General features: G+C 35.7%; 1 protein-coding gene across 1 annotated transcript in view; it reads right to left on the minus strand.

Annotated features, from left to right (window-relative positions):
• LOC136856618 (uncharacterized) overlaps positions 1-19,291 on the minus strand; it is a 707,676-nt gene that overhangs the window by 94,801 nt on the left and 593,584 nt on the right. The window contains exon 5 of the mRNA XM_067134550.1: positions 6,602-6,754. Coding sequence (XP_066990651.1) covers positions 6,602-6,754 — 153 coding nt within the window. The remainder of the gene's footprint in view (positions 1-6,601; positions 6,755-19,291) is intronic.

A 19,291-nucleotide genomic window follows, 5' to 3' on the forward strand; every position in this document is an offset into this window, starting at 1 on the left:
ACTTCGAAGCATTTAAAATGCAGCTGAATAATGCAGCTGGGTCCACTTTGAACCATTAAACGTTATCAAACGATATATTTACAATTTGTATTAGCAAGATACAGTAACCAACTGAGTGTATTTTGCATTATTCAATTTTCTGATCGTTCACTGAAATGCAAATCTGCAGCTCTAAAAATGAACATAACCGATGTGAATTTAAATTCGATATATCCTCTGACCAGTCTTCTACAGTAATGTAAGTTCAAATATGGAGAGTCTTTTGTGAAAGCCTGAAGGAAAGAAAAAGGAATATAAAATTTAGGCCAAAGGCCAAGCGCTGGGACCTGTGAGGTCATTCCGCGCTGAAGGGTAAACATAGTAGAAAAATCTGAAAGGTGCAACAGGAGAACCTCGCAGTTGCACTATTAGACAACTGTTAGGAGAGGGTGGAAAGTAAGACGGAAGAAGTATAATATGAACGGAGGTACAGTAAAAAGGGAATAAAAGGAGTTGCAACTAGGTGCCTAAACCACACAAAAATAACGCCTTAGGCATACATTTCGATGTATCATTCAGTATTATAATGAGGTCTTGCTTTCTCGAGCATACTCAGTTAGGCCTATCTTGCCAAAAAGCTTATATTTTGACTGAACACAAGTTCCTAATATCTGTTATTTATTTCCCCTCTTCACTTTCTTTATCTACACGCCTGGCTGTGATCCACTTCAGTCGAACGACCACCAAGTGCAATTACAATTTAAATCGATTTCTGTTTCACTCGCTGTACTATCTTATTAACAGCCTTCAGGGAGTCTTATTAAGTGTTTAAGAATATAGTAGCCATCACTTTCTGTATTGTCTTGTTAATAGTTTTCAGGGAGTCTCACTGATTTATTAACCGCTTAGGTCAGAGTTAGCCATCTGCCTCTAACAATGAGAGGAGAACCTTGTTAGTACATAGACAAACAAAACGGATCTTTTCTAGATAGTGACCCCCACCAAAGTTCGGGGGTCGTTATCTAGGACCATTATTTTCTGGGGGTCATTATCTTTATGATATATAAAGTCTTTTGTTTATGTTTTTACGGTAATCCCCAACCGGCTTGTACTAAACACGCTACAAAGATGAATACACACCGGGTTAAAAACCCCGGGGTCACTATCTAGGAAACATCCAACAAAACTAATTGAGCCGATGCCCAAAATGGCCACCGGCATATAACAAAGTTAGCCGCATTTGAGAGGTGACAAACATAAATCAAAGCTGCGGCAATCATGGCACAGTTTTCCTTTAACTAGGTTAAAAAAAAACATCCCACCCTGTCACAGCGGCGGCGTTGATTACCGAAGCGGAAAGACTAAATTTGTTGTCACTCTCCAACGCTGGGCTTTCTGATCACGGCAGCTGTTTCGAATAGAATAGGATATAGATTTTAGGCCAAAGGCCAAGCGATGGGGCCTGTGAGGTCATTCTGCGCTGAGACTGAAACCGATGGTGAAAAAGGTTTGACAGGTGTAACGGGAGGAAAACGTCGCAGCTGCACTTTGAATCAATTGTTAGGAGAGGGTGGAAAGTGAGACGGAAGAAAGAGAATATGAACGGAGGTACAGTTAAAGGATTGAAGAATCTTAACTAATGCCTGCATGCATTAGCGGATCCAGAAAAATTTCGTGGGGACACCAATTTTCATATATATATATATATATATATATATATATATATATATATATATATATATATATATATATATATATATATATATATATATATATATATATAAACAGGTCATGTAGCTGTAAGCTTCACAGTAGCTATCATGGGGGCTTCCAGGAAAAGGCAGTACTTGTATTAGAACAACAGTTTATTTTGCCGACGGCGTTTCGCAATACCTCACTGCATATTCAAGGCTGCAATTTACAAAAAAAAAATCACTTAAAATCTCATAAAAACCGAAAAAATCAAATAATTTAAAGTTCAATATAAGGACGGACAAAACATACCTAAACCGAGTTAAAAATGAAACTAAAACATCTCAAAAAGAAAGAGGGTAAGTAAAAGTTGCAGTGCAGACCAAAATATAAACAAACAACCGGTTATGCTATGAAAGCGGTGTGGGGGCTGCCTGGGTGTTTAACGAGGGGATGGTAGCTTTAATTATGATTGAATCTACAGTAGCTAGTTCCCTCTCTTCCTGCGTGGAAGATATGATTTTAAAATCTGCATGATTGATATTGGTTTTGCAGTGCAACGCGTGATTACGTACGCTAGAGGTTTCGGGTCTGGGCAGTCTGCAGCCAGTTTTGTAAACTGCAGCCTTGAAGATGCAATGAGGTATTGCGAAACGCCGTCGTCAAAATAAACTGTTGTTCTAATATGCGTACTGCCTTTTGATGGATGCCCCTGTGATATATATATATATATATATATATATATATATATATATATATATATATATATATATATATATATATACATATATATATATATATATATATATATATATATATATATATATATATATATATATATATGTACTGTCCTTGAACGCATATACAAAATCTCAAGAACCAACGACTTCCCCATAACCCTCCACTCACCAAAATCCTCAAAAGAGAAAACTTGAAACGACAGATATAAACATTTGCGGTGCGGATTCTTCTTCCAATCTTGTAGGTGGAGGCGGTATAGCTGTGGCTGGTAAGTTTTCCTTCCTTTTGGAGAGGAGAAAAAAAGAAGTTTCTCTTTTCCGGAGAGGGAAATAAAATGTAGTTTGGGGAAGTTTGTCGACTACAAGGCCAAGAAGTTTTCGTCGTATGGGAGGGATGAAAAGGCTTCCGCAAACGTCAAAGATTGGTCCCAGGTTCTGAAATGTCACAGCTCTGGGGAAACCACACCCCTCCCCGCGACGTGGGGGGGAAGAAGGGGAGGAGGGAAGGGGTTGGATAAAATCCATGAATTAAAGGATACCTTTGTTCATCAGTGTATTTCGTTGTCAGTGATCTCAGTAACTGTAACGCCAGATAACTGACAACCAATCAGTCACCAGTCTATCAAGCAATAGCTGACGATTAATTCGACACAAAGAGAGATTAATCATGTGAAGGAAACGTGCTTTTTTAAGAGACACTGATGAATGGACGCGGTTGGAGGTAAACTAGATTTCTAGAACGTCAGATGAATTAATGAAATCTTTTGATGTTTCCGCAGAAATCAGCTCGAAACATTCCATTCGCCAGAGACTTCCTTTTAATATTGATTTAATCTCATTTCTCTCACTTGTTCTGATACAATGCATCATCTAATAGGCTTCGTTTTACTGCTACGTTTTTAATTAGTTTGAATTTAATCATCTAGTCTCACAGCAGGCAGTTCTGGTGAATCGTTTATCCTCTTCAAATGGCAAACTAATAAACCTCCTTTTTCACTTTGCAGTGATCATTCATATCTCTGTGATGTTGGTTTAAGCGTCTGTATCTCATTGGAAGTGACCTTATCACGGAGTTGCAGTGAATACGGAGTGAGAGAAATAAATTCTTTACAGAACCGAGTTCAAGAATCAGGATGAATCACTCGAATGTTAGACTTATTATTATTATTATTATTATTATTATTATTATTATTATTATTATTATTATTATTATTATTATTATTATTCAGAAGATGAACCCTATTCATATGGAACAAACCCAGAGGGTCCACTGACTTGAAATTCAAGCTTCCAAAGAACATTATGGTGTTCATTAGGAAGAAGTAAAAGGAGGTAAAGGGAAATACAGAAAGATTTCACTTATTAAAAAAGAAAAAAATACATAAATTAATAAATACATAAAAAATGTATTAAAATGCGAGGAGGATAGTGTTAGGGTAGTAAGTGGTAAAACTCACATAAAACTGTCCTTCACAATTATCTGATTTATCAAGAGAACGAAGTCACCTGGGTTTACAACCTCAGTAGAATCTGAGAGAGAGAGAGAGAGAGAGAGAGAGAGAGAGAGAGAGAGAGAGAGAGAGAGAGAGAGAGAGAGAGAGAGAGAGAGAGAAGTATAATCTATTCCTGTGGCAACAATCAAGACTAATAAAAGGGGTAAAGTGGTACAGTTTCCAAGAGAGAGAGAGAGAGAGAGAGAGAGAGATTAGCTATTTTCCTTTCGCTTTTCTCCGAATACTATATTTAAAAGTATTTCATAGAGCAGCGTTGATAACATCGAGGTCATGATTCAGGGTGGTGATTCAGATTAAGGGGGCTTATGCCAGCACTGGCTCTTGCCCTAGAATGACCCGTAAGTTAAGGTATGAATTAATAGGAAGCCTGGTGTGGACCTAGGAAGTCTGCTAATACTAGGGGCTATGGATACGCTGCTCTTGAAAGCTTGTGGTGGCTGGCATGAGACCAGCTTAATCTAACAACTATAGTCTTCCTTAATCTAGGAAGCGAAGGGTTACGTGAATAATGCCTACAAATATATACAAATACATACAAATATATACAAACATATACAAATATATATGAGAAAACCACAAGGTTTCTAAGACGTAAAATTCTATAAAATTATATCAAATTAATTAGTAAGTCACCCTATCTCGAAGAAGACTCTACCAAAGAGATGATATTTGTACGTCAATTTCTAGTATATGTTTATTGGCTAGTTACATCTTATATTAAATTTTATAAAATCCATAAAATAAATATCTTCTGAAAAGGGGAAAAGGATCGAGAAAAAATTGAATGAATAAAATGTATTAAATTTATTCTTAAACATTATCTGGAAAATCACTTAAAAATCCCTGATAAATCCCACGGAATCTCAATCCTCTAATATTAAAAAAAGAGAAAATAAAGCATATTAAAAAAGACATGGCCGTTACTTTTTTTAAATTCCAACGAACGGGGACGGCCACGAACAACACAGAAGTGGGAGGAGGAGGAGGAGGAGGAGGAGGAGGAGGAGGAGGAGGAGGAGGAGGAGGAGGAGGAGGAGGAGGAGGAGGAGGAGGAGGAAAAATGTCCCGCACACGGACACAACAATCAAAACAAAACAGCACGCTAGCGCGCAATAAAAGCCTCTATTAATTATTGCCCGAAAGTTTCTTTATGGTGGTACCCATTGTTCTGTGAAATTGAATCTTCTCCCTCGCTCGACTCTGCTATATTAGCCCCCCCTCTCTCTCTCCCTCCCTCTCTCTCTCTCTCTCTCTCTCTCTCTCTCTCCTCTCTCCCAAATCTCATCCTTGACTCGACCTCGGTTTTTTCTCGTGACCCAAGTGACGTCATCTCGACGCCATCTCATTTTTTTTTAAAGAAAAATGAGATGAGAAAAAGTAGTTTTAAAAGCAGTCAAGAAGTGCTTTCTTGACACCTGAAGACAGACTTCTTGGCTAATAGGAAAACGCTTTACTTAGAGTAATCTCTTACAATAGAATAAATTATAGAATTTAGGCCAAAGGCCAAGCGCTGGGACCTATGAGGTCATTCAGCGCTGAGAGGGAGACATAGAGTAGAAAGGTTTGGAAGATGTAAGATGAGGAAAACCTCGCAGTTGCACTATCAAGCAAATGTTAGGAGAGGATTCAGTTAAGTTAGATAAAAGAAAGAGAATATGAACGCAGGTACAGTAAAGGAAATGAAAGGGGTTGCAGCTAGGGGTCGAGGGGACGCTGCAAAGGACCTTAAGTAATGCCTAGTCCCCCCTAGGAGAGTGTATACACATACACATACACTCACAAGAACAGAAAAGTATTAATCTGAGTAATTTGAACAACCCTTCAAGTCGCACACATGAAAATCAGTACCCTTGAACTCCAAGGGCTCTACTTCAACTTTAAATCCGCTCCACAAACAATTCTCTATTGACTCTGTTTCGTCACTGCGTTGCAACAGGGGTCCTGGCTCTCAGAAGAATCTGAATAAAATAGTAAACAATACGTCGGGACGCGAATAACATACCGCGGCCTCTCGAGACCTTATTGACTCGAAACATTTCCTAGTGCATATTTAGCAAGTCACACTGGCTTGCGTGAATGTATTATTCAAGGAGGATGCTTATATTTCACCAGCATCGTGAATAAGTTACGATTATTCTGAATAAATAAGTGAATGCAATTTAGGTTGTGGGTCGAAGTTGGTTTATTGGGTTATGGAAAATATATGTCGTACGAATTTTTCTTCCCAGGAAAGATTAAAATCATTGGGGGTCAATATCTGATCCGTCAATATCTCTCTCTCTCTCTCTCTCTCTCTCTCTCTCTCTCTCTCTCTCTCTCTCTCTCTTTATTTATTCAAGGAGGATGCTTACATTCCATCACCATCGTGAACAAATTACGATTATTCTGAATAAATAAATAAGTGAATACAATTTAGGTTGTGGGTCGAAGTAAGGTTATTAGGTTATGAAAAATACAAATCGTACGGATCCGTCACAACCTTACTTCTTACCGATTTAAACATTCGAACCTATGCTCTCTTATCGTATGCCTTAATTCATGCCCGTACATGGAAGCGGCTCATCCTAAACGGCGACCCCGTCTAGAAACGGGACTACGATGAGAAGAAGAAGTGGAAGAAGGAGATGATCTGTGCATGCCGTCAATAACATTGCTACAAATCAAATGGTTTCTCACCTTTGATGATGCGCTTTGCCCTCACTTCAAAGAGAGCCGTGATGTTTGCTTGCGTAGGGGCGTCTGGAAGCACAAGCAAGGCAGGAACTAACCTCTGCCAGGCTCTCAACTCGACGTCGACGAAGTGGGCCAGGGCTCGCCAGTATCTTGAATCTGGAAGGAATAAAATAAAAATATGATGAAAGTGATAGTGTGCATTCGACAAACGGTAAATCTCATTAAGATAAATTCCCTTCCATGTTTACAAATTTAGGAACGTAGGAAATCAGATATATGTAATCACGTATGTATTGTAAGTATGAGAAAAGACTTTTATATAGTGCTAGCATATGAGTTAACTGAGAAACAAATCCACGGTTATGTAAGGGTACAGATATATTTAAAATAAATCTCTACAGTGAGCTTTCTCTGAACAGATTCCGTAAGCTTGTACATACTTATTTTTTTAATATACTTATACCCAAACATAACTGTGGATTTGTTTCTCCATTGCAAGATTCATAATACTATGAATATTTCTCAACGCGTTAATATACATATGAATGGCCCTGGCTACTCTTCTAACCCTTAAACACACACACACATATAAATATAATTTATAATATATATATATATATATATATATATATATATATATATATATATATATATATATATATATATATGTATATATATGTAACAAATATTCTCGATCAACAATGTGAAGATAACGTCATCTCACTAAAAGTATACAATTAAACTTTACCGTTGACTCAATAGTCATAACCTCATACTAAAATCTTTAGCACAATGTGGTGTGACATACTCTTCCTTTTCATACTGAACTGCAACATTCAACAGAAGTCAATTAAAGCTATCAAGGTGAATACTAATGGATTAGGGTCCTCGGGACGATACCCCTTTCAAGATGGAGTAACTGGTCCACCCGTGGATACGAAAAAATAATTATATATAATTAATGCCACTTAAATCCTGGTAAACAAACTAAATCCAAATAAATCCTATTACATCCCATTTAAATCCTGCTACACCACTTAAATCCTATTAAACCACTATATCCTATTAAACCAATTAAATCCTATTAAATCAGTTAAATCATAGTACATTCAATTAAATATAATTAATCGCTTGAATCCTATTAAATCACTTAAATACTAATTAATTCAATTAAATCCCATCAAGTCCAGTTTAATCCAACTGAATCCAATCTCATCTGGGTACAGCGGTATGAAATCATTAAAACCTTTCTTTTCTATATTTCAAATTTTTGCTTTACTTTTTAATAACAATTTTTGCCCTCTCCAAAAGGACTTTTGTTATTGAAATGAGGTCACCAGTCTGCCGAATTCGCTTATAAAATCCTGCAGCAGCAAGCAAGATTTCCTTCCAATCCTATCCGTCCTCAAAGCCTCAAATCCTATTAATGACTTTTTTTCCCTGTTTGGCTCTCATTACGATCTATTTCGGGGAGAGGAGTTCTGATTTTTTTTTTGGCCCCTGTTTCTACCGTTTAGTCTCTTCTTCTCATGGTTCTTTTACGTTTTTTTTTTCTCTTTGCTTTGGTCGATGCGTCTGTCAGTCACGCTGTTTAAAAAGTCCTAATCCCCAGTGTACAACGGTATATTTTTTTTTTTAATCGCTTAAATTTATATCCTTCTAAATGCGCATAATATCGACCTACAGTATATATTAAGCATTAAAAAATACGTACATATATACGTAAATTTACTAAAGTACCTTCACGCGAGCGCGTGCGCATAAAATATATCTATATCTATATAATATACTTAATCTATCACTCGCAAACCACTTTAAACACTGATCTTAACTCAGAAACGTATATATCAAACTCAGGAGGTGAACTATTTCGAAAAGAATGCAATAATCTACTTCACATTCGTACTATGCAGTTATAAACTTAAAAAAGATTGAGAAAGTTCAAAGTAATCAGAAAAAGCTTTCAAGAATGAGTGACGATATGTGAAGCTTGCATACAATATGTTTTTATATATATATATATATATATATATATATATATATATATATATATATATATATATACATATATATATATATATAAATATATATATATATATATAAATATATATATATATATATATATATATATATATATATATATATATATATATATATATATGTGTGTACAGATATAACATATATATACACACACACACACACACACATATATATATATATATATATATATATATATATATATATATATATATATATATATATATATATATTACATAAGTGTGTGCTCACTAACTGTAAATATAAACTAGAAGAATAAAACTATATGTTTATCTTACGTCACGTGAAATCTGCATACAGTACGCGTATTAAAACTGTATATATATAATTACGGAGGCGAGTTCACATATGTAAATAGAAGCAATATGAATAACCCTATGAGTTAATCTTTTTTGCACGCGTATTATACATGACCTAACGTAACTCGGCGTACAGTTTCAGAACTGGAATATTTGAATATATAATTTAGGTAAAAGGACAAACGCTGGAACCTAGGAGGTCATTCGGCGCTGAAAGGGAAACTAGGAGAAAAGAAGGCTTGAAAGGTGTAACAGGGAGGAAAACATCGCATCTGCTCTATGAAATAATGGTTGGGAGAGACTGGAAAGTAAGATGGAAGAAAGAGAATATGAACGGAGGTACAGTCAAATGAATGAAAGGCGTTGCAGCTAGGTTCCGAAGGGGCGCTGCAAAACCTTCAGTAATGCCTACAGTACACCATGTGAGGCGCACTGCAAATCCTACAAGCCTACGGGTGAGAATGTCTATCCCATCACTTTCCATTCCGTTACTGCATCGGGAAAACAGGCGCTCCTAATGCCGCTGATTTTGCAATGATCGCCGATTCCCTCAGAGATAGCGAGAGTCGAGATTTCCCTAGGGATTCCCCTGGCGATTAAACGAGGCCATTAGGAGTCCTACGCGAAGGATATTTGAAGAGTACATCTCTAAGTTATTCTGGTTATGCGGATGGTCTGCTGAATGGATTCCTCTTCCGATACGCGGAAGAGGAAATGAGAGAGAGAGAGAGAGAGAGAGAGAGAGAGAGAGAGAGAGAGAGAGAGAGAGAGAGAGATTGGAAATAGAATCCAGCATTATTTTATCGAAAGTGTTCGAAAATTTTCTGAATTTTATCATCCATTATGGAACGGATTTAAGAGTATCAAAAAATGTAGTGATAAGAAAACCAACCCCCAGTTGCAACAACAACTCACATACAAAAAAAATAATCTTATATGACTGCAAAAACTAACTATTTCCGGCCTAAAAAATTTTTTTTTCAATAAAATAAATATCCCGCTGAATTAATGCATTACTAATGTGTGACGTAGATGTATAAAAAGCATTTTGTTAACGGAGGCAACTGCAAGTATCAGCAAGCAAGATTAGCTGGTGAATATGAGACAAATTTCCGAAAGTTTTGTGATGAGGATCAAAAACTAGTCATGTAAATCTGAAAAAATACTACACAGCCTAATTTAGTTAAAATCTTAAGGTTTTTTTTTAAGAGTTAAATAAGAGGTAAATAGAGATATATATATATATATATATATATATATATATATATATATATATATATATATATATATATATATATATAATGAACATCACATTCTTGGAAGCTTGAATTATAAGTAAATGATCCCCTGTAGGCCTATTCCATATAAATAGAGGTTTTATATTGAAAATAATAATAATAAATAATAATAATAATAATAATAATAATAATAATAATAATAGTAATTTGAAAAAACAAAGCTGGCCACTGTGGGCTTGTTCCATATGAATAAGGGTTTTATTTTCCAAATAATAATAAAAATAATAATAATAATAATAATAATAATAATAATAATAATAATAATAATAATAAGGGTTTATTATCTAAATAATATAATAAAAAAAATAACAACAACAATAATAATTGGAAAAAGCAAAGCTGTGAAATTATAAATATTTTCCTATGCACTTTTGTAAAAGAATACAACTGACAAAGTCTGAATGTGTTACTTTCGACTACAAAACGGAACGATGGCTTCTAAAGGAACCTATTTTCCTCTGTTCCGCCAAAGTAACTAAATCTTTTACGAAGGGTAGCCACAGTTACCTCCATGGAAACGATAAAGAAATAAGAACAACAAGACCTCTGACACAAAGGTCGAATGGCTAAAAGAGTCGTCAAACTTTGGAAGGATTTCGTGACCTAAAACAAGTTTAAGTTAACTTAACGAGCGGAACCTTGCCGTTCTGTTGTAGGGAACGCAACCGCGCGCTCTTTCCAGAGTCCACTTCGCAATGGAGCCTCTGCGATTCGTGCTTTCTTTTTCGTTGAGAGAGAGAGAGAGAGAGAGAGAGAGAGAGAGAGAGAGAGAGAGAGAGAGAGAGAGAGAGAGAGAGGGTACTTCAGTATGTATTCGTGGAGAAGACGAAGAGAATTAGTCATTTAAAAAAAATTATTCTATATCTTCTCTCTCTCTCTCTCTCTCTCTCTCTCTCTATATATATATATATATATATATATATATATATATATAAATTATATATATATTACATATATTGAATTGAAAATTAAATGACGACTGTAGCTTGATGTTTGTGTTATATAAAATATCACGATGATGTGATAAAAATTATATATATATTCATAATATATATATATATATATATATATATATATATATATATATATATATATATATATATATATATCATATATAATATCACTATCTTTCAAGAAATGCGTTACTATATAGCAACTCGTTATGTTAACAGACAACAGACACCGACTAAAGTCTGTACTCAGTTTACAGGTTATATACAAGAACCCTCCAGCCGTAAGGTATTTATGCCCTTCTGAGACAACCAATGAAAAGGAAGTTTGTCGAAGAATTACCACTAGCCAAGGATTATGGAGTAATATGGAGTAACACTCGGGGACCACTACCAAGGATTATGGACTATGAAAGGACGCCGATTCCCACTTTCTATGGCAGAGTGGGCCTTACTATCCTCAGTTGACGGTGTTTATCTTTCTCTTTCAAGTTGGAAGAATTAATTTGTTTTCCATAAAGTACCGTAAGTTTATCGCTTTTAAAACTAACGACGCTACGTTATCATTTTTCACTAAGTTCAGAAAGTAGTAAATCTTCCTTTCATTAGCATATTTTTTTCCCTAATATATATAAAAACCTTGCTGGAATTTTGTGCAAATTTAAAGGAAAATAATTCAAATAATACGACGCTATATTATCATTCCTTACCAGATTTAAAAGGCAGTAATCTTCCCTTTTAATATTGTCCCATGGCAAAATGGGTCTTCTTCCCAGTTGAAGGCGTTTATCTTTCTCTTTCATGTTAGAAGAATCTAATTTTCTTTTCATGAAGTACCTCGAGGTTTATCACTTTTAAAAGTTAACGATGCTATATTATCATTCTTTACTATTTTCAAAAAGTAAAAAAATCTTCCCTTTATTTTTGTTACATGAAATTTCTTTTCTTTAAAAATCATTTTAAAAAAATACTTGCTGTCATTTTATGCAAATTTAATGTCAAATAATGCAAATTTTACACAATTTTTTTCGGATTGAAAAGCATTTTTTTTATTGCACTAAAACAGGGCACAATTTATTTTTGCTAAGATAAAAAAAAACACGCAATGAAATTATCCTCCAGTAAATAAAAATTCAATCTTTCCCATTTCACCAAAATATGACGTCACAGCCAAGTCATATCTCCCGTTGCTAATGGAAATCCGTTCGCTCTTTTTAATGAGAGAAAACATTTCCACTTAACGCGGTAACAAAAATACCTTTCTACTTCCAGGTTAATTAAGAAGCAGCTGGCAAGGCAACGGTGCTGAAGGCAGCTTTCAGAAACCAGCTGGAAAGGCTGGCAGTGATTACTGTGAATTTAAAAACCGCGATATTGCTGCGAGTTTCATTTTACCGCTGTCTTTGAGCAAGTTTGATGAGAATCTGATCTGGAAATGGAAGAAGAGCTCAGGTAAGAGAAGATATTTTAATTTATATATATATATATATATATATATATATATATATATATATATATATATATATATATATATATATATATATATATATATTCCGCTATCAAGACAAGCCGAATGGTCTTGTGCGTAGACTGGAAGTCGTTGGTGGGTACTGTCGGGTGTTCGAGTCCACTTAGGTACCAAATCATTTATCAATTATACTTCCCTCCCCTTCGGCAAACCAACACCGCAGGTTTTAGTGTCTAACAACCTAAGACTAAATGCAACGATAATTAGCCAGTCTTGACGCAGAAGGCATATTTTTAGTCTAATATAATAATTTAATTTAATATAAGGCTGAAGAGACTAAGAGTGTTAAAGAAGCCAAATTTTCCTCATATTTATATCCGTTAGATAGCACAAATAAAAAAAAAAGTTTTTTGAAGTCCTGAACTTTCACCTAAGGTCTTAATTTATTAAGGTGACCTAGGAATGGAATGGAATATGCAATTTAAGCGAAATGCCAAGCGCTGGGACCTCTGATGTCATTCAGCGATAAAACGGAAATTGAGAGTAAAATGATTTTAAGGGTGAAAAAGGAGAAAAACCTCGCAGTTGCATCATGAAGCAATTGTTAGGAAATGGTGGAAAGTAAGGTGGAAGACAGAGAATATGAACGGAAGTACAGTAAAAGGAATCAAAGGCGTTGCATCTATGGGCCGAAGGGACGCTGCAATGAACTTTCAGTATACCTACAGTGCACCGCGTGTGGTGCACTGACGACACTACACCTCCCCCAGGCGGGGAGTTGACCGAGCTGTCTCCATTTAGTAGGTTGGCCGAGGTTCTTAATTTAGTTATTCCAGACTGGAGCATATTCTGGAAAGATAGTTTCCCTGGAAAAGAAAGGACATATTCGGGAAAGATAGTTTCCCTGGAAAAAAGGACATTCTGAAACGATAGTTTCCCTGGAAAAAAAGGACATATTCTGGAAAGATTGTTTCCCCAGGCAAAAAGGACATTCTGGAAAGATAGTTTCCCCACATTCTGGAAAGATAGTTTCCAATGCAAAAAGGACATATTCTGGAAAAAAAGGACATATTCTGATAGTTTCCCAAAAAAAATATTCTGGGACATATTCTGGAAAGATAGTTTCCCAGGCAAAAAAAAAAGGACATATTCTGGAAAGATAGTTCCCCGGCAAAAAAAAAAAAACATTGAAGAGAAAGATAAAGAGAGAAACGTTGAAGAAAGAAGAAGAGAAAAGGACAGGACACCTTCTGCCACTTGCACTTCTCGCATCAAGAGATACAACTTCAAAGTGGAGCGTCCGATAAGTGCCTCGTCAAGAAATGAAGTGGCTGCCAAGTGCCTCCGTTGAAATGCTGTGAATCAGATTCGGTGGATCTTCGTCGATGATCACTATACAAATTTTGCTCTAATTTCGAAGACTTTGAGTATAATTATAATGAATGATAGTTAATAAGATTCTAAATATACCTTCGTTAAATGTACTTTATGGTGTAAATAAATACTTTATCATATAAATAAATATGTGTCCTTTAGACATTTCTCCATTCGCATCTCTTATAATCCACAATTGCATAATAAATGTTATTACTATGTAAAATTTAAATATATATGTATATATTCTAAATGTGTCAATAAATATAATTCACTATATAACTGTGGATTTCTATTACACAACTTTTTTTCCTATAAATATATAGGTCAACAGCAGTTAAGAAAAAGAAGCAAATTTCACGTTTCAGAAATTGTGAAAAATATTTGATGAAACAAATAAACAAAACTTCAGAAGAACAGAAAAAAAGACACATCAAACTTTCTTATCCTTTTTAACAGATTAGTTCTATCGTTTTTACATATATATATATATATATATATATATATTATATTATACATATACATATAATATATATATATATATATATATATATATATATATATATATATATATATATATATATATATATATATATACATACATATATACATACTGACCCGGAACCTCGGGTCACCGACTACTGGCTTAATAGGATTGGGTGGGGGTTTGTACGCGAGTCCCAGGAATGAAACCCAATTCATCCACTCCACTTCCCAAAAATCGAAAATCAATTAAGTAACAAGGAGAGAGCCTAGATGTTCAGTATAGGAACTGGAATATGAAATTTAAGGCAAAGGCCAAGCGCTGGGACCTATGAGGCCATTCAGCGCTGAAAGAGAAATTGAGAGTAGAAAGGTTTGAAAGGTGTAACAGGGAGAAAACCCCCAGTTGCAACAGGAAACAATTGTTAGCAAAGGGTGGATAGTAGGATGGAAGAAAGAGAATATGAAGGGAGGTACAGTTAAGGGAATGAAAGGGGTTGCAGCCGAAGGGACTCTGCAAAGAACCTTAAGCAATGCCTGCAGTGCACCGCGTGAGGTGCACAGGTGGCACCACCCCCTACGAGATTGTCCAGTATAGGTAGGAAATTTGGGGGAGGCGGGGGGATGTTAACCGGCCATTAAATCGGATAATATTACAGCAAAGAAAATGTAAGTTTAGTATGCAATTTGACTAGTATGAAAAAAAATATACATTTAAAATAAATAATTAATTTTTAAATTAACATTTTTCGAATTTAAAGGATGGCTATGTTCGATGCCATGATCAAAATTACTGTGCAACAGAGATTTTACCAATTTATCCAACACTACATCGCCAATTTAATGAGAAATTTCATATGTAATTCTTACAAAAAACTACATTTTTTCTTAAACAAATTTAACTTATAATTTATAATATATAAAAAATCAGTTCGTATTATGGAATTAACATTAACAGTTCACGTTATTTCTCTCTGAATAAGACGATGCCAAATAATGTAATATGAACTCAAAATTTGTTTCAAGCTCTGTTTCTCTGTCTGTCCCTTTCAGAGCATAAAACACCAAACTTTCAAAATCCATTCTTTTCATGGTCCCCCAACACCCCCTCTCCGGAACCTTCAAAGCCTTTCCACGCAATCCAAAGGCCTGACCTACATTTGCGAATTTTGCATTGGCTCTGTGAAAACTCGGGCCGCGTTCAACCCCACGCCAAAGCAACGATCTGAAAACCGTTTATGGCGACTCACCAGAATTTGAAACATGCGCTGGATTATTTAGGGGCAAACATTCGAGCTAAATGAAAGCCGCTAACATACCGCAACAAGGCCATTTTGGAATTACAAACCGTGGAGAAAAAAAAATGCTCGGTTTGGCAATTACGAGAGCCAGAGTGGTTCCCAGATACGTAACTGGATATTTCATGAACAAGCCTGCAATTTACCGTCATCATTCCCGTTTGTACCGTTTCGTGCGCCGAAACAATACCTTTAATGGCCAGTAATCGTGTGAGAGAGAGAGAGAGAGAGAGAGAGAGAGAGAGAGAGAGAGAGAGAGAGAGAGAGAGAGAGAGAGAGAGAGAGAGTTATATGATGTGGAACAAAAAGAGCAAAAATACCAAAAAGATAAAGATCAAAGAGAGAGAAGTATATGATGTGGAACAAAAAGAGAAAAGAAATTAAAAGATAAAACATGAGAGAGAGAAGAGAGAGAGAGAGAGAGAGAGAGAGAGAGAGAGAGAGAGAGAGAGAGAGAGAGTATATGATGTGAAACAAAAGAGGAAAAACCAAGTTAAAAGATAAAACATGAGAGAGAGAGAGAGAGAGAGAGAGAGAGAGAGAGAGAGAGAGAGAGAGAGAGAGAGAGAATATGATGAGGAACAAAGAGAAAAAAGCAAATTAAAAGATAAAACATGAGAGAGAGAGAGAGAGAGAGAGAGAGAGAGAGAGAGAGAGAGAGAGAGAGAGAGAGAGAGAGAGAGTAATGTAAAACAATAGAGCAAAAAAGCAAATCAAAAGATAAAAACAAACCATGACGAGAGAGAGAGAGAGAGAGAGAGAGAGAGAGAGAGAGAGAGAGAGAGAGAGAGAGAGAGAGAGAAATTCGCTCCAAATCATTCGCTGCTTCAACTGAAGTTGCAGTAATTATCCATATAATCTGATTTCTTCCCTTCGAACCGCAATGCCTACGTTGTACCTGAAGCCATTTTTTAAAAAAGAAATATAACGCTAATTAAACGGTCGCTATAATTCTGTGCTGCTGAGGTCGCTATAATAATTCTGCGTTCCTGGGAGAAGCTAATTTAGTTGTTTACCCAAACAATATAACTGCGGCGAATCCGTAATTTGTGGGAGACGGACTTAACAAAATGAAAATATCAATTATTGGCATTTGTGTACAAGTGATATATCCTCTTTGTTATACGAAAACATTTGTGGGATGCTAAATGAAAATTTAATACGGACAATGTAAAATGAATATATCTGACAGCGGACAATGTGGGTGTATGAAAGAATAATGGACACCTGATTTGTGGCATACTAAAACAATTTCAATTCCAACAATGCAAAATGAATAATATCTGATAGCGGACAATGTAGGTGTATGAACGAATGTATAATGTATACCTGGCATACAACGCATACACAATTCAGTCCTTATTTCTTTTTTATGGAATAAAAAAAAAAATTAACATCCCAAACGCACTTTTTTTTTTTTAGATCAATTTCATTATTACAAGGCTAAATTGGTTCACAGATATGCCCAGTCTGTACTTCAAAAGCGTAACAACGTTAATTTAGATCTTATCTCCTCTGCCAATCGTTACGCACGAAATAATAATAGTCAAGAGCATATTACGTCATTTCCCTCAAGAAAACAAAAGCGCCTTTCATTGCTTTCTCCATCATCATCCCGGGGCTATTGTTTGAGTAAAACGGAACAAACGATTTAATTGAAAATACACGACTCGACGTTGTTTCCTCATGTAGAGCAGGAGAGAGAGAGAGAGAGAGAGAGAGAGAGAGAGAGAGAGAGAGAGAGAGAGAGAGAGAGAAAGGAATAAGAAATTTAGGCTTGAAGCCACGCACTGGAATCCGAGGGATTATTCAGCGCTATAATGAATTTGGTATGAGAGAGAGAGAGAGAGAGAGAGAGAGAGAGAGAGAGAGAGAGAGAGAGAGAGAGTAAAAATAAACAACAGTAATAACGACGGCTGAGTGAGTGTGAGATACCGCCTTGGGAAATTACCGCCATCTAGTGAGAAAACTTTCAAAGGTTTTATTTTTTTCGAAGTTTTTTTTTTCTCTCTCTTCTTCGACCTGACTTTTGACGCAATCTTGGGATCCCTGGCGTTGCTTCTCTGGGGATCGCTCTTGACAAAATGTTTCTTCTTTTGGGCTATTTCGTTGGATACTCTCTCTCTCTCTCGTTCCAACTTTTTAAAAGACTTTCTGGGACGCCGCTGTTACGACACCTTTCTCGGGACGCTGTTATACCCGACGCTTTGGTGGGAATTACACCCGGTTTATGGCTATTGATTTGTGGCTACTAAAACTGGTTTCACAATAGCCAGGATCACGAAGGTTTGCGGTTTACTTATATGGCGAAATACGATGAATTTTTGTCAAGTGAATACGTAAGGAATGCTCAGCAAGTACTCATTTCGATTTCATATATTCCGTATTCATCATTTGGAAACAGCTTCTGATTTTAAATATATTTTATATATATAAAATTTTTGCATATACTGTACATATACTGTATATGTATATATATATATATATATATATATATATATAATATATATAGTATAATATATTTAAATTTTTACATATACATATATGTATATATATGTATATACTAGAAGAATGTCATTCAAGTATTTGAGAATAAAGGTTAAACAAACTAAGAGGTTTCAATTGTCTCACGTGACCTTACACCCAGCGTTCAATTAGAATTGTTTACTCACCTCTTACAGAAATCTAATATGACTTAAGTCTTATACTGGCGCTTTTTACAGCAACGACTAACGAAGACTGAAAATCTTATTATTGGCACATATTTCTCCGCTGCATTCTTGTCAGCTAACAGTCAAGAGCCCTAGAGCACGCCCTCACCGCAGTAACACATGTCATACAGAAGTCTCACACATATCACAAACAAGTTGACAGCGAGTCAACGACTTAATCGGAATCGTAGTCTTATCATGCACATCGCATACAGGTTGAATACAAGTCAACGACTGCATGGAAATAGTAACCATTACGTCTCTGACTTGTAGTCAATTATATGTGAGCGATAAGGTGCCAAAATATGTTTACAAGTCACACACATAAGGTGCCGAAGTGTATGTGTTTGTACGTCACACGTCACAAACATTTTGAGGACGAGTCAACGACTTATTGGAAACCGTAACCTTATCACACACATATAACAAGCAGGTTGAGTACAAGTCAACGACTTAATGGAAATGCTAACAATCAAGTTGTAGACTTTTACACAACCTGTTTGTGATGTGTGTGTGATAAGGTGCCGAAGTGTGTGTGTACAAGTCACATACATATCACAAACATGTTGAGTACAAGATAACGAACTAATGGGAATCGTAACCAGTGAATCATACCATCATCCATCACTTGCCAAAGATTAGTTCCCCACTTACAGTCGTCGACTTGCTTTTCAACCTGTTCGTGATAAGTAGGCAATAAGTTACCAATGCTTTTTTATGACATTTTTACTGTCATGTGAAAGCACCCACGGGA

Source organism: Macrobrachium rosenbergii, chromosome 36 (assembly GCF_040412425.1).
Source record: "Macrobrachium rosenbergii isolate ZJJX-2024 chromosome 36, ASM4041242v1, whole genome shotgun sequence".
NCBI classification, from domain to species: Eukaryota; Metazoa; Arthropoda; class Malacostraca; order Decapoda; family Palaemonidae; genus Macrobrachium; species Macrobrachium rosenbergii.